This window comes from Laetiporus sulphureus (genome assembly GCF_001632365.1).
Source record: "Laetiporus sulphureus 93-53 unplaced genomic scaffold LAESUscaffold_17, whole genome shotgun sequence".
Classification (NCBI taxonomy): Eukaryota; Fungi; Basidiomycota; class Agaricomycetes; order Polyporales; family Laetiporaceae; genus Laetiporus; species Laetiporus sulphureus.
In genome coordinates, this window is record NW_024468526.1 from 310,012 (window position 1) to 329,959 (window position 19,948).

At 53.3% G+C, this 19,948-nt stretch overlaps 8 protein-coding genes across 8 annotated transcripts; 3 read left to right on the top strand and 5 right to left on the bottom strand.

Moving 5' to 3' along the window:
* Positions 1-190: 190 nt before the first annotated feature.
* Positions 191-1,532, top strand: LAESUDRAFT_773985 (uncharacterized protein; the record flags this gene model as incomplete). The annotated part of the gene is made up of 6 exons (XM_040913816.1): positions 191-819; positions 871-1,017; positions 1,069-1,221; positions 1,275-1,358; positions 1,415-1,446; positions 1,496-1,532. Exons 1-6 carry the CDS (start codon positions 547-549, stop codon positions 1,530-1,532), a joined length of 726 nt encoding a protein of 241 aa, XP_040764785.1. The 5' UTR covers positions 191-546.
* A 212-nt stretch (positions 1,533-1,744) lies between these two features.
* Positions 1,745-3,911, bottom strand: LAESUDRAFT_725393 (uncharacterized protein). Its single transcript, XM_040908813.1, has 7 exons — positions 3,663-3,911; positions 3,500-3,595; positions 3,309-3,450; positions 3,014-3,255; positions 2,522-2,958; positions 2,142-2,459; positions 1,745-2,061 (listed from the first exon to the last, which is right to left on the bottom strand). The coding sequence occupies exons 1-7, from the start codon at positions 3,788-3,790 to the stop codon at positions 1,955-1,957; spliced, it is 1,470 nt and encodes a 489-aa protein (XP_040764786.1). The 5' UTR covers positions 3,791-3,911; the 3' UTR covers positions 1,745-1,954.
* Positions 3,912-4,240: 329 nt separating this feature from the next.
* On the top strand, positions 4,241-5,703 carry LAESUDRAFT_713865 (RNI-like protein; the record flags this gene model as incomplete). The annotated part of the gene is made up of 3 exons (XM_040907022.1): positions 4,241-4,325; positions 4,375-4,619; positions 4,672-5,703. 3 exons carry the CDS (start codon positions 4,241-4,243, stop codon positions 5,701-5,703), a joined length of 1,362 nt encoding a protein of 453 aa, XP_040764787.1.
* Positions 5,704-6,093: 390 nt separating this feature from the next.
* LAESUDRAFT_652051 (NAD-P-binding protein) lies at positions 6,094-7,476 on the bottom strand (the record flags this gene model as incomplete). The annotated part of the gene is made up of 8 exons (XM_040904330.1): positions 6,094-6,123; positions 6,179-6,405; positions 6,480-6,603; positions 6,678-6,918; positions 6,975-7,048; positions 7,107-7,191; positions 7,239-7,317; positions 7,398-7,476. The coding sequence occupies 8 exons, from the start codon at positions 7,474-7,476 to the stop codon at positions 6,094-6,096; spliced, it is 939 nt and encodes a 312-aa protein (XP_040764788.1).
* A 103-nt stretch (positions 7,477-7,579) lies between these two features.
* Positions 7,580-8,643, bottom strand: LAESUDRAFT_725396 (uncharacterized protein). The gene is made up of 4 exons (XM_040908814.1): positions 8,517-8,643; positions 8,366-8,459; positions 8,226-8,300; positions 7,580-8,171 (listed from the first exon to the last, which is right to left on the bottom strand). Exons 1-4 carry the CDS (start codon positions 8,597-8,599, stop codon positions 7,956-7,958), a joined length of 468 nt encoding a protein of 155 aa, XP_040764789.1. The 5' UTR covers positions 8,600-8,643; the 3' UTR covers positions 7,580-7,955.
* Positions 8,644-10,541: 1,898 nt separating this feature from the next.
* LAESUDRAFT_736609 (uncharacterized protein) lies at positions 10,542-11,575 on the bottom strand (the record flags this gene model as incomplete). Its single annotated transcript, XM_040910704.1, has 4 exons — positions 10,542-11,124; positions 11,185-11,309; positions 11,372-11,435; positions 11,460-11,575. 4 exons carry the CDS (start codon positions 11,573-11,575, stop codon positions 10,542-10,544), a joined length of 888 nt encoding a protein of 295 aa, XP_040764790.1.
* A 141-nt stretch (positions 11,576-11,716) lies between these two features.
* LAESUDRAFT_130291 (phosphoglycerate mutase-like protein) lies at positions 11,717-14,221 on the bottom strand. Its single transcript, XM_040901280.1, has 8 exons — positions 13,848-14,221; positions 13,392-13,797; positions 13,241-13,329; positions 13,173-13,191; positions 12,765-13,117; positions 12,493-12,705; positions 12,362-12,435; positions 11,717-12,308 (listed from the first exon to the last, which is right to left on the bottom strand). The coding sequence occupies exons 1-8, from the start codon at positions 14,035-14,037 to the stop codon at positions 11,997-11,999; spliced, it is 1,656 nt and encodes a 551-aa protein (XP_040764791.1). The 5' UTR covers positions 14,038-14,221; the 3' UTR covers positions 11,717-11,996.
* Positions 14,222-14,903: 682 nt separating this feature from the next.
* Positions 14,904-19,257, top strand: LAESUDRAFT_758865 (uncharacterized protein; the record flags this gene model as incomplete). Its single annotated transcript, XM_040912506.1, has 3 exons — positions 14,904-15,204; positions 15,252-16,678; positions 16,735-19,257. 3 exons carry the CDS (start codon positions 14,904-14,906, stop codon positions 19,255-19,257), a joined length of 4,251 nt encoding a protein of 1,416 aa, XP_040764792.1.
* Between the last annotated feature and the right edge of the window lie 691 nt (positions 19,258-19,948).

The window sequence follows — 19,948 nt, forward strand, 5'->3', positions numbered from 1 at the left end:
AAAAAGTGAACACGGGGGAAATGCAATCACGTAGTCGCACGGTATCGCAAGCGGAATTAGACGCATGCGGCTTGTGGCCACCACCGCGCCACCTGCAACGCTGCGCGCCTAATGTTGCTGAGGACATCACCCAAAATGGAAGTTGCAGTGGAACGGTTCCGGTGACACCGCAGCATGCTCTATGGCCCTTTGACGACTTCGCTTAGGAACACGTTCCTTCGTGGCTGCGCGTCCCGATATGGTGGTCCTTCTGAATGAGAACAATAATCGAAAGAGAAATTCATGCAAGAAAGAAAACGTTTCATAGGTGCTTGCTCAGCTGAAGCGCCGAGAACAAAGAAAGGTCAAGAAGTCATGGCGGGGGATCAGATTCGTGTGGCCACGAACGGTGAGTATTGGCCACAGGACGCTATGCGTGGAATATAGAGTCCGTGGCAGTGGCCGAAATTGCTCGTAACCTGTCAAACTCATTTTTTCTCTTTGTGGCCCGCCTGTGGCAGCTCATGGCCCCAAACCTCTTTTCGCGTGTTCATATCTTTCAGAGACATGGATATAAAAGCACGCTGCATTCAGTACGGACTTCCTTCATCTTCGTGTCGAAATATGAGTGCTGACTCCTCCACTATCGGCTCGCTCATGCATCCCACAAAGACAATCTGGACCCCAGAATTCGTCGAGAATGAAGACGTCTCCGGACGCACGGACCTCTCGTTCAGCCCCTCGATTGGCTTCCACGAGAGCCGCAGCCTCCAGCTCCCTATGCTCCCCAAGATGGTTCCTAATTCAGTAAACGATACATTTCCTCACAACCTACTGACGGTGCGCTGCGTCTGTCCTACCTCCTCCTTCAGGCGCTGAGTCATTCCTTAGGTCGGTTCGAAATGCACGGCCCGGGTATTCCTCTGGTCGAAGTTCCGGGCGGCGTACTACAGGTGCTTTAACGTGGACCCCGACGGTGTAGCAGCAAGCGTATGGATGGCCGCGACGGTCAGGAAGGAGCTGTGGTCGGTTACTGCGGTATGCTGTCCCCTCGCTTTCGATGACGATGAGCACTGAGCCCGTCGACAGAGTGGAGTGCGATTGCGCACTTATATGGTCGAGGTTGAAGGCCATGCGTCTGTCCTAAACTTGCAAGTGGTGCCGTTCTTTGGCGAGATGTGGACGGAGGGATGGCCTCCCGGACAAGCCATCGGGATGTACAAAGAACCTGTCATGCAGGCGGTGAGATCTCTCGAAAAAAATACAGAGTCGGTACTGATTAATTATTTACAAAGCTCCGCGTCTTCGTCGCCATCCCGACTATCACGAATTTTCAAAAGCTGACGCGGCAGCCAGTGATCTACTGCGCGATGATTGTGGTGCGTCAGTCAGCCTTGAGAATCGATCGTGCCATATGATACCACTGACCTCACAGTGCTGCGATCGGCTGAAGCACATCAAGCGCGGGTTTGTTATGGAGGGCCCATACAAAACGTGCAGCTTCTTTGTCCAGCAGACGGTGCCCGGGAATGAAGAAAATCGACTCGCCTTGAAGAACAAAGGGTGCATGTTCTACGACGAGGACAAGCACGACCGGTATCAGAGGGTACCTGGCCTGGTCAGATCTGGCACTCTCATCGATCAGTCCTTCAGAGATTCATATCCCTAATTAGGCTGCGTTGCAAAACGTCTCGGGACCAATGAGCGACAAGAGGGCTCATCCATTCTTCTTCCTTTCTCTTCCTTGCCCGTGATGTAACATTCATCTGGTATCCCATTAGCATTATTTCTACTACACCGCAGGACACGATTTGAGCAGCATGATCAGACAATTAGGCAGCAATAGTATTCTTGACCATTAGCGGTACAGTATGCTCACAGCTCTAGATGATACACGTAATGCAGAAATTAACCCAATGTGCTGTGCGAGAAACATAATTCGCAGAAACAAAGTCCCGGCACCGACGGCAGCATACTATGGTTGCGCGGTGAGCACCTCGAAGTACGTTGTGTACTCCTCCGGCGTCATCAGCTCTTGGTGCTCTTCCGTGACTTCCGAGAGACGTATTGGCTCTCCGTTCACTGTGTACAGACAAGCGACAAAGCATGGGGGTTCCGGCCGTGAGTAACCGGCAGACATGACGTCTGTGTAACATACGTACCATATACTATGGGTTCCTCCGAGGGAGCTTCAGCTTCCGCTGGCATTCCCGGCTCCTGAACCTCTGCTACAACCTCCGCTGGAAGCAATAAATCCTGCCCATTCAACCGTGGGATCTTCGGCGTCGCGTGGGCAACGCCCTCATTCTCCTGAGACCGCGACCTTTTGCGGTACTCGTTCAGTGAGTCAAGGTACTCAATTGACGGCTTCACGTCCTCCTCTTCTTCGCCAAAGTCGCTTCCGCCACCGGGTAGCGCAGGCGTGCCGTCAGTCGACGGTGCTGCGGACGCAGCGAGCGATGCATAGTACTGATCGTAATCTGCGAATCGTATTCATGCTCATAAGTGATCGCCTGACGTTAAGAAAGAAGTTAAAGCTCACAGTCAGCTTCTTGTGCCTGCGAGATCACAAGCTTCACATCTTCACCACTGATACGCGCAGCAACGGGCGGAGGCCCCGAGATCCCCAAGCCGCGCAGTATCGTGTCGTTTGAGCTCGGCAGACGATTCGTGTCCGCGCCCGACCCCTCCTCAGCTCGAGCATGCTCTTTTATACCCAGCGCGGTCAAATCGCCTGAGATCGTACTCTTCAAATGCCATGCCGGGAGAAGATTTTGCTGGCGTTTCGCGGCGGCTTCACGATCACGTTCTGCTCGCTGCGTTGCCTCGTCTTTGTCGACCGACAGCACAATGCCGAACGCATCCTCCTGCTTCAACTCCCCGGATGCTCCTGCGATCTTCAGGCCGCCATTCTGCGCAGCCAGCTTCGACTTCTCGGCATCGATGATGTGCATTTTGATCCAAAGCGCAACGTCGAAGCTAAAATAGACAGTTGAATAGTGGGTCGAGAAAAATGGTGAAGGTCGATACATACGCAGGTAGTACCATGTCTTCCGTCCTGCGCAACCCCTCACGAACGAAGCGCATCTGTCGATTGAAGCGCTGCATACGGTCTTGACTGCCTCGCACACTCTCGGCGTTTTCGTTGTCTACAAGCTCCGCATGGCATACGTCGCAGTTGAATGTGCCAGCGGCAAAGTCGATTAGCTTATCCGCCTCCAGAGGCGAGAAAGACTTGTGACATTGAGGACAAATGTAGCCCTTGTTGTCGAGTTCCTGTATACTCGACCGTCAGTGGCGTTGGGGTGTTTCATATCCGTGAGACACACATTGCGCAATGACGAATCAATGATCCGCCGCATCTCGGCAATCCGCCATTTCACGACGTTGCAGAAGTGCTGATAGTCGATGTAGTAGTACTGTCTTCCGACAGACCGCTGAGCACCCTCCTTCAGCTCGTTCTGACGATAACTGCGGAAACTGGTGAAGAACAACAAAAATAAGAGATAATGATACTCACATTCGCACTAGCCTGTCACCTTCCAACGCCGCCATAATCTTATTCAGCTCCTTCAGTTGAAGTCCCATACGTCCAGCCAAGTCGTCGTCCTTCAAGCTGCCCACCTATCGTGTTCAGTGCTGTCCTGCAAAGCAGAGCATCTCCGTGAATACCAGACACATACACCGGGTGTCGCACAAGCTGATCCATCACGACCGTAAACTTTGGCTCGTAGAATGCGCGCGAGACATGCTGCACGAGTAGCCGCAGAGTTTCCTGGTCATCCTTCGAGAGCGTAGATAATGCTGCCATGAGCGGGTGCTCAGAACGTCCGAGAGACGTTCGTCACCGCAGATGTGGCTCCAGAATGGCTCGAGAGTTCAAATGAGATGAGCTTCGAGATGGTTCTGCCACAGCAGCTGGTGGTCGAAATTCAAGCGCGGTGACCGCCCAACGAGCGCTGAACTCACTTTTTCTCGTCCAACGTGTTCTGCTTACAGCTCACTCAGCCCGTCCTCGTCCGGCGTGACACTCACGCACAGCCTTTTCAGTATCAGTGACCGCGATAGTGAGAGCTTACAAGCGCCGCAGCTGAGATGGAGCTCGCATGTCTGCCGTCGCAGCCGACGCTGTGGCTCTCAACGATGACTTGTCTCTGAACCACCATCACGACGCCTCATTTACCCGCAGAACCCATCCTATCTATTCATTATTTAACGACTTATGGATCCACGAGCCTTCCTACTTTCTGCACCTGCTGCGATGAGGCGTATGTCAGCGGTGAAGGTCCCATTCTCTGTGCGGAGCCATATCGAGAGCCTCGATGCAGGCTTGTCTTCTGTGAATGGTTCGTATCTATGTTGTGGCTTTTTCAATGAACTTATAAGCCGTCTTAGGCGCACTGGAAGTTATCGATATGATACGGTCGAGGCAGCGTGTCACGAAACTAATCCTCGGACACAATGATCTTGGTGACGACGGCTGCGTGGTGCTGTTCGGTTTTCTTAATTCCCAGAAAGGACGTCGGTATCCCATCTCGGAAATAAGCTTGAACTCGAATCGAATCGGAGACCGGGGCCTGCAGGCAATTGGCGAATATCTGAAGGATAACACGACGTTGAAGGAGCTCTTCCTGCAGAACGTACGTATCCGCTTGCGCCTACCACTTCATTACATATTCACCGCTATTGTAGAATGTCTTCAGAGGCAACCCTAGCGTAGTCTCAGCCTTCACGGCAGCCCTCAACTCCTCTTACCTAGAGACGTTGTCGTTGACCACCAATCACGACTTGTCGGACGCCTTCATCGCCCAGTTCCTGCCGAACATGGATGCGCCCTACCTAGGCGAGATTCATCTATCTGTCCTCGGCATTACTCCGACCTCCGTCCCCCATATCGTCGATTACATATCCTCTTCCCGCTGCCGAGTGCACACGCTCAAGATGAATGGCAACCGCCTCGGTATTCGCGGCGCGTGGGCGATCATCCGCGCCATCCAGCGGCACAACTTCACTCTCACCAAGCTCGAGCTATACGCCAATGGGCTTGCCGACGCCGATGCATCGAGCGAGACAACTGCGAGCGAGGACGACGGTGGTGGCCGCGGTCTTTGGCAGGATAAAGAGAAGGAGCTCGGTCGTCTGCTCCACCGCAATAGACAACTGAAGGAGGCGACCGAGAGGGAGGCGTTCGCGCTCTTGCGACATGCAAGAGCCGTCCTGCTTCGCTCGAAGTATAACGCATCCTCGATGGCGTTGGTGCCTCGCCCTGCACCGAACGAGAGTATTCTCTCGTCGATCGGAGTTCCAATTGTGCTCACCCAACCAGCACCTCCACCGTTCCCGTTCACCCGCCTCCCCATCGAGCTGCAGCTGCACATCCTCTCATTCCTAGCACCGACGCTCTCGACCGCACAGCACATTCGCATCTGCACCTTTGCAGCATCACCCGGCACGCTTCCACCGCTTCTCCCGAACCTGTCTCCGCGAGACTATTCGTTTGGCTCTTCGATCTCAGCCTTGGGCTTCGGTGCTGGTGTCGGGATGATGCCACGAAAGCGTGCAGGCGCGTCCGTCGGCCCAGGTTCTATCTCCGGAAAGGTCGCTTCGCCTGGTGATCATAGGAGAGCGGAGGAGCGTGCAAAGTGGTTGATTCGAATGCGGTGCAATGCGTTCGAGCTTGAGGAGGATGGAGTGTGGGCGCAGATGCATGAGCTTGCGGAATAGCTGAGCATATCGCTTTTCTCATAATCACACTATTATATAGAGCCGTCGTCGACCGCAGAGAATCCCTAATTAGTTTTGTTTCGGTTGTAGATGTGTCGCTGTAGCTTGACCATGTAATATACCAGATTGGTGTTCATCTTGTAACAATAACGTTTCATTCTTTCCGCATGTTCCCGCTGCGGCTTGCCATACATCCGTTGTTCCACTCTGTGGTGAGTGTCTCGATCAAATACTGGTGTTAGTACATACGCAAAGACGATCTAGGTACAAAACGACTCGTTTGAACGTGCGCCAGTTGTCCTGCTTCCTCTTATGTGTGTAGATTACATTGCCGCACGTCAGCAGGAAGAAGGGGTTCATCTATCTCTGCTATCTAGTTTCTCGCTACTCTCAATATGAAGATGGATGTTTCAATAAGGTCTACAAAGATGAGTCCTTCAGCTTCAAGGATCTTGCGAATAAATGATGTACTCACTCCGCCATCGATCAGCACCGTTTCGCCATTGACATACCAATTAGCCACAAGGAACAGCGCTAAGGAGCCCATATCCCTGCGTGTCCCGGCATGGAGGGGCGGACCTCCCGGTGTAAGAGGCGGTTGCGAGGTAGGCACTTCAAATGGGAAGTGCAGCTCAGACGGAATATGCGAGATTCCGAGGGGATTTATTGTCCCCGGGGCCGACATCTCGGTTGGAAACAAGCCTATCCAGAGGAATGTGAATGGACGCGAGTGTATGTGAGTGACTGAGCCTGAGGAATATTTAGGTGACACTCACCGGGCGCGATGCCATTGACTCTGATTCCCAGAGGCAACAGCTCGTGTGCTAGAGATGACGTTGCATGCCCGATGGCGGATTTCGAGAAGATGTATGGGAACGAGCAGCTGGCCGTCCTGGGATCCTATGGGTGATAGTCGCGGTCATTCAGAAGCTAGTCAACCATGGGCACAACGAGAGAAGCAAGTATGCACCAACCTTCGTCCAGCCGTTCATGCTTGAGGTCATGATAATCTGCGGCGCAAATCGCCTGGTCCCACCCTCATACTCTTTCCATTTCTCGAGAAGCGGCAGAAACGCGAAGGTGAGCCAAAACGGACCGACTGCATTCGTCTCTAGAGAGTTGATGAAATCCCCCTCAGAGACCGTATCGAAGTATGCGGCTCGGAACGCCTCAGCGGTCTTCGCTGTCGGTTCAGTAAATGCGCTCGCTAGGATGCTGCAAGTCTATCGATCAATAGATATTCGTGCAGAAGCTCGTAGGGGATGCGTTACCCGGCATTGTTGAATAAGACGGTGACGTGTTTCTCTCGCTTGCCCACTTCTTCTGCCAAACGCAATGCTTCGGACTGTGGCATGCGCAGGATGATGAGATCGACGTATGCGAGATGAGGGACTGCACGTCACTTTGCGCCTGATATCACCCTCAATGCCATAAATCCTCCCAGGTCTGTTGGTTTTCTTGGCACCTTCATTATACACATTCGCAATTCTGGCATTTGATGAGTTTTGGCTGCGGATTCCATTTCCCAAGCTCACTTGTCTAGATCTGCTTGTTTAGGCCCAATAATATACACTGTGGCGCCGTTTGCCATCAACGTCGAGCTTATCATGAGACCTATTCCCTATAGTGATCATGTCAGGCCAGAATTGGTGGATGCCCCGCATGGGGGCGCAGCGGATTGCTCGCCGTTCCACCACCGGTGACCACTGCCACGACGCCTCGCAAATCAAATATCGCACTCGCGGAGAGTTGTTCCAGCACAGCTTCTGCCATCTTTGATGAAAGAGATGATAGTCGAAAGCGAGAGGGCGTCGCGTTGTGTGCCCCAAATCCCACTTTATAGCTTGTACGCTGGCTCGACGGCATCTTCCAGAGTCTACTATGATGTCATGCGATCGACATATTTCTGATCGGCTGTCTCCAGACCACTGCAAAGCCCTCAAAAAGAGAAACCCTTCTCGAGTTCAGCCTTTCAAACGGAAGATATTATGTTCTCGAACAGACCCATTGGCTGCCTTAGCATGACCCGTTTACCATAGATATATTTGGCTGAGGAAGCATCGGAGAACCCAGTGGGTCACCCAGTTGGACCGCGCGTCCAGAATATTCCTTGTGAGGACGACGCGTTCATTAAGTCATACCTATCGTACAAATAGTAGTTAGCAGATCTACGGCCAGTGCTTCCACGTACACAGAGAGCGATACAAGTTCAAAGCGACAACAAGACAACAATGACAATCCAGCAATCAGCGTCAGTTGAACAGTCTGCGCGGGTCAGGCGTGAGTCTCTTCCTCTCGAGGATCAATGTCGAGATCACAATGTCGTCAAAGAGCCATTGACCGTCGGGGAAGACCTTCAATGATGAGGGAGGTGATGGGAGGCCATCGGCACGAGGAGCTAATGGTTGTGGAGTGAAGGATGCTAGTAGCGATGCATTCGGCGTGCCTGCTTGCGCTGCTAGGTAGCACTGACAAAACACAAATTGAGTGTAGCGAAACATCTCGGATAGTATCGTACGGACATATTTTACTGGGCTGTCGCAGTGCCAGCTCAGATGAAGTTCTCGATTGTTATGCCACTTCCACTGCCAGACACGCTATCATCACAAACGGAGGAACAGTCAGCCCAAGAGCATGTGGTGAGGAACATAAGTAGCCTCACGTTGGCCTTGTTTCCGGCTTTGTTCAGTACGACGTCCATTAACCGCTCACGGCCCGCCATCGTGACTGCGCTCTTCTTCGTAGCAATGCCCATCCTGTTTGTAACTTGCATCAGCACATCTATCCCGTCCTGCAATGTTGGTGAATCGTACTCGAACGAGCCCACCACCTCGCCATATGGGGACCCGCCTCTACGGATTGTTGTAATATGTGAGGTCGGAATGAAACAATTCATGTCTACAGAGACATGATAGAACGGTATCCCGTCATCTCGAGAACGTAGGACCATCGAGTTGAAGGATGCTTGCTCCCATATGCAGACGAATGGAACAAGATGAATTGCGGGCGACGATGGGCTGCTATCCAGGCGCCTGCCAGTGACCGCTGTCTATCACCTGTGGAACGCTCCGCCGCTGACGAGAGGGCTCACAGGATCTCAGTTGACGTTGAGGCGAGTCTTGCTCTGCTATTGTGAGGTGTGCCACTTCGACTTGGAATACCAGGACTGGACTGCCGACTTATAGGGATTAGCGAAAATGATGGCATCTGAGGCACCACTATTGAATCCACCACATCATCATAGCTGTAGAAGTTACGTGTAAAAGCCTACCCAAAGTTACTTCCGGTTCACTCACCAAGGAGGCTTAGGTGCATCGGGTCCATTGACGACACGAACGTGAATTTCGTTTCGCTCGGCAGCCGCCCATTCCGATTCTGTCACGATCATATTGCAACTGTTTCCTTCGGGAGGTGGAATGTTATATCGAAAAGGGAAAAGCGGGTCGGTGGATGCCTGGTCTACTACAGACTACGGACAAGCTGCTTAAAAGACGCGTGCAGTGGTTAGATCGGCAATTATCCCAACGTTCGCACGGTAGGCGATATCTAATATCCTTCGGGCTGTGCAGAGCCGGTACGATGATCGGAATCGCCGCGCGACATTACATATATACCATTACATGGCAGTTGCCACGGTCAGAAATCTCCGGCTAATTGGAGAAAATATCGGTCAAGATCTGACGCGTGGGGAAAGTCCGTTCACAGGCCCCGCGGTTGCGAAAGCTTTTCCGTTGATGTCACAAAGCTGCATTAAGAATGGCTTCGTTTTTCTAGCTTAAAGGTGAGAACGAGACATATATATATTATACATCACAGTGTGTCCAAGATCGCAGCGTACTTCTTTTCGCCTATTCTTACACAACGCCTCGGAGGAATCATGAGAAGTCCCTAGCATGCTTTTAATTCTCAAAAATGCGTAGATGAGTTCGACTACTGCGAGGACCGCCCTGACCGTATGCACGCCGAACAATCGTGCGAACGGATCTTCGATAGACGTCCCGCGCGGCGGTGCAGGATAAAGCATTGCCCTCCCCCTTCGCATGCCGGCTGCGCGCTGCAGGTGCGACACTAACCACCGGGCCATGCGCTCATGCTTGCGGGCGATGCTGTCGAGTCATTCACATGCAGCTCCAGGAAACAGGTCGCAGCGATACGTCCGGTCGTGCACGATTGAAAGGAGATCCGCGAAATCGGCTAGCGAGGATTTACGGGCCCGCCCTCAGCAACGCTCAACCGATCGAGGTTCCGCGCACTTCCTTGCAATGCGTGGTGCCAACCCACCTGAATACCGCTCGTCCGTTACGCGGATAGCAGAAATCTCGAACTGACATCCGACAACGCGGCCAGTGTAGCACACTAGCAAGGAGTCGTCCCGATTGACTGACTTGAATAATGCAAAGGGGGTGATATTTCTTGGAATGCTGCCGCTCATGAATTCTCCCGACGAAGTCCTGTATGTGACACAACGTGTTGACCGCGACCACGCTCGCTTGGGCGGACGAGATCGCTAGTTCGGCAGAAGGGTCCGGCGGCTTGATGGTTTCCTCCGTTGCGAAGGAGGAAGCTACGATCAGGAGCAAAATCGACGGCAGACCCAACGTTGAGCTGCACTGCCATGATCTTGATGGCGGGACGGTAGTGGAGTTAAGGTGCAGAACGACGACTCGAGCACTTCCTTCCGACGCTCAAGTCGCACACCATTCATCCCACGAGAATTGCAAGCATATCTTGATCCTGTAAGTGGCCATTACTTGTGAACAGAGTCAGACAACAGCGAGATTCGTTGAAGCTCATGCGCGAGCTTCCACGAGTCCGGTGATCCAAATAAGGCTGCTCTATCATTCGCTCCCCGACCTCTTCGCCTTATTCTCAAGCTCTCTCCTCGCCCAAACATTCAGAGACGTGGGAAACAGAGGCATCTCATCTAACCGCTCCTTCTCATGCGCCAATATGAGCAGAACGTTTTTCAATCCGTTCATAATCTTGAGCTTCTCCACGGTGTCCCGAGCGGTCTCGATATCGTCGTAATTCTCGTGGCTGATAAGGCGCTTGCCGGGATCGTAGCACAAACGATTGTGGCAGCAGTCAGCCGCAAGGAGGAGGAAATTATTCGGCGCAACGCGTGCCAGGGCGGCGAGATGGACAGGAAAATGGCCCGGTGCATCGATGAGGTAGAAGGAGCCGTCTTTGAATAGATCCATGCCATGGTCAAATGAGCCCAGTGGACTGATTTGATCAGACATCGGCATGCCATTGCCAAAATGAACATAGCGGACTTTCTGCCCTTCTGGAAACGCCGCACAGAGGCTTTCCGGATCATGTGGATAGGCGTGTTGCATGAGGTTCGCAGCTCCAGCGCCCAGCACGAGTTCCGCTGAGGCAAATGGAAGAAGATCCCCGACGTGGTTGAAATGCAAACGGCTGCATAGATTCAATCAGATATGCTTTGTCAAAGCAGGGTGATTGACAGCTTGCCTGTACTCGACTGTGTTGATCGAACTAGGCTGTATATGTCCCTCTCCCAGAATGTCGACCACATCCTTGGAACATTTGACAGTAAATTCTTGCAAAGTCTCGTCCCAAGCAGGCGGGTACCCTTTGCCATTCTGTCATATTCAAGCCAAGCGTCAGAGCCAGGCTACTTGGTGGCAAAGGTGGGCGCGCATACCTTTCTTAACCCCAAATCGAGCATCAATCTCCCATACGAAGGATGCTCCACGAGGAAAGCGAAGCTCGGGACACAAGACCCCGTTTACTATCCCAGGGAACCTTCAAATACCTCCTTGTCCTGAAGAAAGAACGAGCCAGCGTGCAGGGCGTATACGGTGACGTACACTTGCTTCCCTGAGTCAAGCGGCAGGTCGGCGTTCATACTACTCCGTCCCTTCTGTACAAATTCATGCACGATACAGGGTCTAGGCAGTTGTCACCATGCAGTATGCACGTTCGTAGCTTGTGAGTTTGATCGCTCACAAAAATAGCGGCCAACCTCAGGGAGCGAAGAGATCAAAGAATAGTGGTGGGAATCGGCAAGCTAGCACAATCAAGGAACGCTGGTTGCATTGTCAAGATGCCGAAAAGAAGCTCAACGATTATCAGGACATTGGGCGCCATCCGACGGAACCAAATAACCGCAGACACAGAACGCCGGTGGCCTACATAGCGCTCGCAAGCAGCAAGTTCATTCTGTCGCCTGTGACATACACATCCCCGTGACGCTCGCATATCGTCACGTCTTCCAAGCACAAGCCCCTCGTAACAAATCAATCCTCCTCTGCACCAACCGTGGTCAATCACTGGACAATAGGTCGCCCATTGGTGAGGGGGTCATTGGGCCACGGCAGCGGGTAGCTCCCAAAGCAATCAAACTGGTAGTCGACCTCCTCGATGCGTTGCTGCATGCCCTCAATAAAGTTCTCCAACAGGCACAAACCGTCCTTGTTCGGCGTCTCACAGTGCGCGATGCCCGTGAGCGGGACCGCGCCGTCGTTCAGCAGCCAACGGATGTATTTCTCCTTCTGTGAGGAGCCGGATGAGACGGGGCAGCTCATGACCTGTCCGACGAGGTTCGAGGCAAAAGGCGCAATGAGTTGCGTGTGGTAAGTCTGTGCCGCTGGAGGTTAGTGACGGTGTGAGTGTGAGTGTGGAAGATGTGTACCTGGTCTGCGGGGATGTAGTCGATTGGCAGCGGGCCGTTCGCAGTCATCGTTGTGAAGTTCATCGCAGTCGCAACTGGGAATGCTCGTTAGCACATACGGCACGAAAATGCGTAATGTAGTGATAGCTCACTGGAAGCGATCACTGTATCATGGGTAGCGTCCATGAAGATTGGCTGGTCAAGCGGAAAAGTGATGTTGTTTCCGTCAAGCGTGCCGTTGATGGACGTGTCGAACTTCGTGATAGGCGTCTGCGTCAATCGCGCGACAAGCTCTTGGACGTAGCCGACGCCCTGCGCAGCACCAGTCGGGTTGCCGGGGCCGTCGCTATACCAGAATTCCAGATCTGCGCCAACCCATTTATCAGAGCTAACTTCGCCAATCCTGTGAGCATAGCAAACGCACCCAGCCCGTATTCGAAACCCTTCCACTCCTCCTCCGTGAACAAGTCGCAAAACTCCGAGTATCCAATTGAGACGGTCTCGCAAGCACACATCTCCTGCATATCGTGCACAATGCTTGCATCCAGCGCGACACCATCGATGTGTTGCTGTAGACGCTCCACGGCGTCCTTGAGGTAAATCTCAGTCCAGTTCCCTTCAGCCCAGAAGCCCAACTCGTAGATATCGTTGTTGGCATTGGCGCAGTCGTTCCAGGGCGCGAGAGAATTGTTGTAGCCTGACTCCTCGATGATGATCGACTGATAGTAAGAGGTTGAATATTCCTGCACGCCGAAGAAGCCGGCTGCCCAGTTCAGCCTTAAAACGATCGAATGTGAGATGCCAATCACAGCGCGAAACGGAGCATACACACGCAGACTGGACCATACGTGCTGGAAACCATATGAGCACCACATTCGTAATTATCACGATGCAACTCACATTCAGACGTCGTACGAAACACTGGCAGCTTTGTGAAGCCATTCAACAGCTCGCCGTACTTCACCCTGAATGCAACTCCGAGGTCATACCTGAGAAATTGATCGTCAATGAAAAAAGTCGAAGCGAAAAACGATCAATCAAACTGGCTAACAGTTGCTGCCTACCAAACGGCGTGAGGATTTCTGCTCCAAGCTTGTACGTCCATGTGTTCAGAAATTCCAGTGGGCCAGAGGCAGTGAAGCCCGCGCTATCCGCGATGGATTGAATTAACGCCGCGAATTCGCTGGGTCCCGAGCCGGACGTGGGGTACCGGGCGCCGTGGCGCTGGACAAGATGCACCTGCACGAGCTCGCAGCCCTCCGGCACCTGAGGGGACGTGTCAGGGAGACCGAATGCTCCCCCGACTGACCACCAGGGCGAGAGGTTACCCCAGTAGCGCATGGGGTTGAAACTCGCTTGCTTTCCTTCGCTTGAGGTGTAGGGATTGATGAGCGGGTACGTATCCGACTTGACAGGTGCAGCAGGGGCGGTCTGGATGGCCTCAGGTTCAGCACCGGCTGCAAGATACAATCAGCACAAAGCGGCACGAGACGAATACCATACCTACTCGGGGTAGGTCCTACGAAGCCCACTTGCTCCTCATCCGGGAAATAGGTCTCATACGTCGTAATCGTCGCGCCAGGAGGAGGGTACACGCCGCTGCTCGTCGCGCCGGCATACGAGGAAGCGGACTCCACAGGCCACGGATAGGCAGCTGCAAAGGGCAGGAGGCCGACAAGCAGGAGCGCGTTGACCATATGGAAAGAGAGCAGGAACTGTACCGGCTGGCGAGCGGGTCCATGGAGAGCGATATTTAAGGACTGTCGGGTAAGGGCGGGCGCTGTCCAAGGTCAGGGCACCGAGGAGATTCTGATGGGAGAAACATCGTGCCCTGTCCAATCGCTATCCCACGGGCGCGAGAAGGGATATATGAGCCACGTTCGCACGTCACGCTTCGTGAGCAAGTATGGCTGCATGATGGGCTGTCCGTCTGAGTCCTGAATATTGATGTTGAATGTTCCGGGAAGATCGCGCATTAGTAGACCCGATGTCAGAATGAGTCGGTGACAATGTTTAGGCGGTCAGCCAGTGAAGAACGCACTTTAGATTACGGCGCCACTGGCATCACAGGTCCAAGTGTGTCGTCGACGGAAGGGGGCTCACTATAATCAGTGCCGAATGGGAGTTGAGGCGTACGATGAACGTTGAGGACCTATAGCCTCATGGCAGATGTTATATAGCACTATACAGAGAGGGCTTGATGGGTCACTGAGGACCATGGAATACACCAGAACGGACAGCCATGATCAGACAAGCCAAGAATAAAGCGAGAAGCTTTTTGAAGGCAATTTATGCTCCACAATGAGTTCCATTAAATTTGGGCGGGTAAGATTGTTATATTTTCCGATAACAGTTTCGATTGATTTCTTGCAGAATTATCCGACTGGAAGAGTTCTGAATTGACAGGGAAGGGGGATGTTTTGCACCCCTCTTCCTCGAGCGACCAACTTGTTTCATACAGCTGGGAAGATTCTTGTGTCTGTGTCTCGTCTGTCAAATACGCTCCTGTGTGCTTGTTTGGTCTGAACACTGGAATTGCATCGCGAATGTCAAAGCCGCTCGCATGCTACCCAGACTCACCGTTGTATCACGACGTGCACGATCTGTTTGTCCTTCTGTGCTCAGTCCCTTTTTCTTGGAGACAGGACACCTGTCTCAATTCTCTAACAAGAGATACGGGTTTTCTACGTCTACATCAACTGGCGCCGATAAAAATCCAGTCGCCATCGGTTCCGTTACATCTAGACATTCTGAACCACCCAACAATTCCCCAAAGGCTACACCGACGAATAAACAAAAGAAAGATGAAGACGAGCCCAGCACTGCCAGATCGATTGAGACGAACAAGGAGGATGTACACAACGGTAAGCTTTATGCTCTTCCGATTCGCTTGTTCTTCACTGTCCATTAGGACCAAAACGCAATGAAGTTGGAGTACAGCTCCTTTCGCGTAGCTTGCACTCACAGATCTTCGGCGAAACGCGATTTGACGCGCCAAAACCAGACGTTGTTCAGATCGCACAGGAGCACCTTACAATGCACGGCCTTGATCCCTCACAAGGATCCACGCTGCCAGAGACGGAATTCACATTACCGCCGTTACAAGGAAAGGACCTGGACCAGCATTTCCATAGGATCGGTGCGAGCGCGTGCGATCCATGGCTCCAGCTTGCCCAAGACTTTGCAGTCGAGACACTGCCTGAGATGCCGAAAGACTGGAAGGTTCAGGCAGGATGGACGCGCTACTGCGTCAAGAACGACTCGATGGAGTCCCAGTCAGTTGATTTCCCAGAGTTTGAGGGGAAGCCGGAGGAGATGCTTGCTTTCGACGTTGAGACGTTGTCGGCGGACAGTCCGTATCCCATCTTGGCATGCGCGGCCTCAAAAGACTGCTGGTACTCATGGATATCGCCGTGGCTTATCGGTGAAGATGACGATCACACGCACCTGATACCGATAGGCGGCTCCGAGGTTGACCGCGTGATCGTCGGCCATAATGTCTCTTACGATCGCGCGAGGATCTTAGAGGAGTACAATTTAAACGGCACACGGAACCGCTTCCTCGACACCATGTCTCTCCACGTTGCTGTGCAGGGCATCTCCTCGCATCAGCGTCCGGCGTGGCAAAAGCATCGGAAGTCTAAAGAGGACACCAAGGCGCTGAGGCAGCAGTTATTACAGCAGGAATTCGAGAATCTACCTGACTTGATAGAGGAGAAACGGAAAGAGCGGGCTGGGGAGAAGGACGGTGCCAAGAAGGATGAGATCGACAAGATGATACAAAAATTGGAGGAAGGACGCCAAAAAGTGAAGGTTCACGCGACCGAGGAAAGTTATGACGAAGAGGAATCCCCCACCGGGCAGTGGCAGGACGTGACGTCTGTGAATTCCCTTGCAGAAGTTGCGAAGTTGCATTGCAAAATCAAGATGAACAAGGCCAGGCGGGACGACTTTTCGAAGTGCTCCCGGGAGGAGATCCGCGAGCGCATTCAGGACTACCTCACCTATTGCGCGACCGACGTCGATGTCACGCACCAAGTGTTCGCCAAGATCCTCCCGGCGTTCCTCGAAACCTGCCCGAGCCCCGTCTCCTTCGCCGGGATGCTGACGATGGGTTCGAGCTTTCTGACTGTCAACCAGAAATGGAAGCAGTACATTGAGGACGCCGAGCAGGCGTACCATGTGCTGGCAGACAAGGTCCAGGCACGCCTTCACGAGCTGGCAAAGGATGCGATGAAGATGATGGACACCGATAAGTGGCAGAGTGATCCTTGGCTCAGCCAATTGGACTGGACGCCGAAGAAGGCTGGAAAGTCGAGGGGCGTGTGTGAGCAGCAGGTGAGGGTCCTCGGTGGTTAATGACTACGTTGTTCTTATCTAGCAATTTGCCACAGTGTTCTGTTCCGAACTACACATGGTATCAAACTCTACGCACCCTCGGCCCTCTCGATTCAAAAATCAAAACAACTATCCTTCCTCTCCTCCTCGAGCTGTCTTTTGACGGACATCCTCTTCAGTATTCTTCAGTCGAATGGTGGCACTACGTTTCTGACGGCAAAGTCACCCTTTTTCCAAAATGGATAACAGCGACGGCTACTTCTACTACCAAAAGCGCGAAGCTAAAAGACCCTCTAGGCTCGGAGCGCAGCCGTCCAGGTTTCAATAGCGGTCGTCTGACATCCAAGTATCCAGATCTAACAAAGGCAATCTATCAAGGAAGCGATATATCTTACACGTCGAAACGCATTCTCGAGATTGCCGAAGGGGTCGTACACATGGGCCCAGAAAAGGCAAGGAAGAATGCATCGTTGACGCAGCTTGACTGGGAACCGGTGGAGGGCTCTGCATCTCCATCCACGAAAAGGAAGGGGAAGACACTGTCCCTAACCGCGGCCAAACCTGCGCCCGTCATGTGGCCCAAATGGTTCTGGGATTTAACCGCGCCAAAGAAAGGCATGGAGCCCGGTTCTCTTGACCTTACTCTGCGCAGCCGCATCGCACCCATCCTTCTCCGCCTCGAATGGCGCGAATGGCCGTTATTCTACTCGCGCGAACATGGGTGGACATTCCGCGTGGACCCGGATGTCGACTTCGACACCCGAATGAAAAAGCTCGAGTTTAACGACCCTGAGGACTCGAAGCTGCGGGCGGACGTGGAGAAAGGGCACGCATTTTACAAGCTCCCACACAAGGACGGCGAGAAGGCGAACGTGGGGTGTCCGCTTGGGAAGACGTTCATGAAGTATGCGCAGGATGGGACGCTGACTAGTCCCGAGGCTACCGCGGCGGAGGCACTCGATATCAGTGCGCAGTGTAGCTACTGGATTAGTGCGAGGGACCGGATCAGGAACCAGATGGTCGTGTGGCAGAAGGAGCACGACTTAGGCTTTTCTTCGTTGGAGGAGAAAGAGGAGGTGAAGGACGCGGTGAAAGAGGAAGTGAAAGAGGAGGTGAAAGAGGAGGATTGGGGTATAATTTTACCTCAAGTTATCGCAATGGGCACGGTCACTCGACGGGCGGTCGAGAAGACATGGTTGACCGCGAGCAATGCCAAAAAGAATCGCGTAGGTTCTGAGCTGAAGGCGATGGTCACTGCGCCTCCAGGGTACGTGATCGTGGGCGCAGACGTGGACTCTGAAGAGCTGTGGATCTCCAGCGTCATGGGTGATGCACAGTTTGGTCTGCATGGCGCGACAGCGCTCGGATGGATGACACTAGAAGGCACGAAGGCAGCAGGGACGGACCTGCATTCAAAGACTGCGAGTATCTTGGGCATCTCGCGTGACCAAGCGAAGGTCTTCAACTACTCTCGAATCTACGGTGCAGGCATGCGGCATGCGATGCTCCTCTTGCTTCAGTCAAACGTGAACATGTCGGAGGATGAGGCACAGCAGCTCGCGCGGAATCTGTACGGGTCGACCAAGGGCCATAGCATCCGCGCCTCGGGCCTACATGAACGCCAGTTCTGGCACGGCGGCTCGGAGAGCTTCGTGTTCAACAAGCTGGAGGACATCGCGCTTGGTGACGAGCCACGAACGCCTGCGCTCGGGTGCGGCGTGACATACGCGCTGTCAAAGAAGTACCTGCCGGAGGAGTTCGGTGCGAACTACATGACCTCGCGGATCAATTGGGTCGTCCAGTCCTCGGGCGTTGACTACTTGCACCTCCTCATCGTCTCAATGGACCATCTGATCAAAACGTATGACATCCAAGCGCGGTACCTAATTTCGGTACATGACGAGCTGCGGTACCTTGTCAAGGAGGAGGATAGGTACCGTGCCGCGCTTGCGCTTCAGACTGCAAACCTGTGGACGCGCAGTCTGTTTGCGTTGAAGCTGGGGATGGATGACCTCCCGCAGGGTGTCGCGTTCTTCTCCTCGGTCGACATCGACACCGTGCTGCGGAAAGAGGTCAACATGCCATGCGTGACGCCGTCGCATCCCGATCCGATCGAGCCTGGCGAGAGCGTGGACATCATACAGGTGCTGGAGAAAACGAACCGCTCATTGTGGGCCATGGACGGGAACGGACAGACGAGACCGATGGAGGAGGGTGTGGAGGCCTTGCCTGCGGGCGACCTCACGAGTTACGTGCCGCCTGATTGGCTGAAGCATCGCGCGATCAATGTTGAATGGCTGAAGGCGCAGGCGACGGCGGACGTTGAGGAGATCGAGAAGCTCGCGAGTGGGCCTATTGAGAAGCCTTTGGGCAGGAAAACTCAAAGGCCATCAACTTATGGGAAGCGTACTACGTCCTCACAGTCGCGTACGTTCTCAAAGTCGTCTATGTCCTCAACGTGGACTACGTTCTCAAAGTCCTCACCGTCGGACTTCGAACCGGATTCGGATGACTGGGAAGATGTCGTCGCGGCAGAAATCGCTCGCGGCCGCTGGAAAGTTCACGCCATGAAAAGCTGACATTTGTATGACGAGACGACTGCGTAGGAGGCTTTATGTGGAACTTGTTGCATTGCATCATTGTACAACGCGCATTAGTTCTAGCGTTTGTGTACACTGGTCTCTGCGGTCATTTAACAGGACCATCGTCTCCGCTCTCCACTGCAACCGTGTGGCGTCGCTGAGCACTTGCGTCCGAGCGTCTAGTTTCATTTCGGTAACCGCCACGCCTTTGCCAGCTGGAGGCCGGTCTCAGCCTGAGGGAGGACCGAGCAACCCGGTGCGGCGCGGGCGGCGCCATCCCATCGCGTAGCAGGTGCGGTGAGCGCCAGCCGAATAGTTCGGCTGATGCCCAAAGTTGCCCAGGAGGATGCTGGGCTAAGTAAAGCAACAACGACGGAAGCCTGAGGGGTGCCAGTGGCGCGGGGGTTTATGTAAAGGTTGTTGCATCGCATCGTTGTACAAGGCGTATTAGTTTTTGATCTGTATACAGTAGTCTCTGCGGTCATCGTCTCCGCTCTCCACTGCAAGTGGGTCAAGCGTTTCCGAAGGTATCAGTCTGGAACGTGTAAGTGGCATAATACAAGGCGTTAACAAGATGTGTCTGAATTTTCATACATATATACATGTAATCAACTGACAACGTGGTTCACTGTTTTCCGTCCAGTTTCCGTCCCTCTTCTTAAGCAGCTGGGAAGATCCTCGTGTTTGA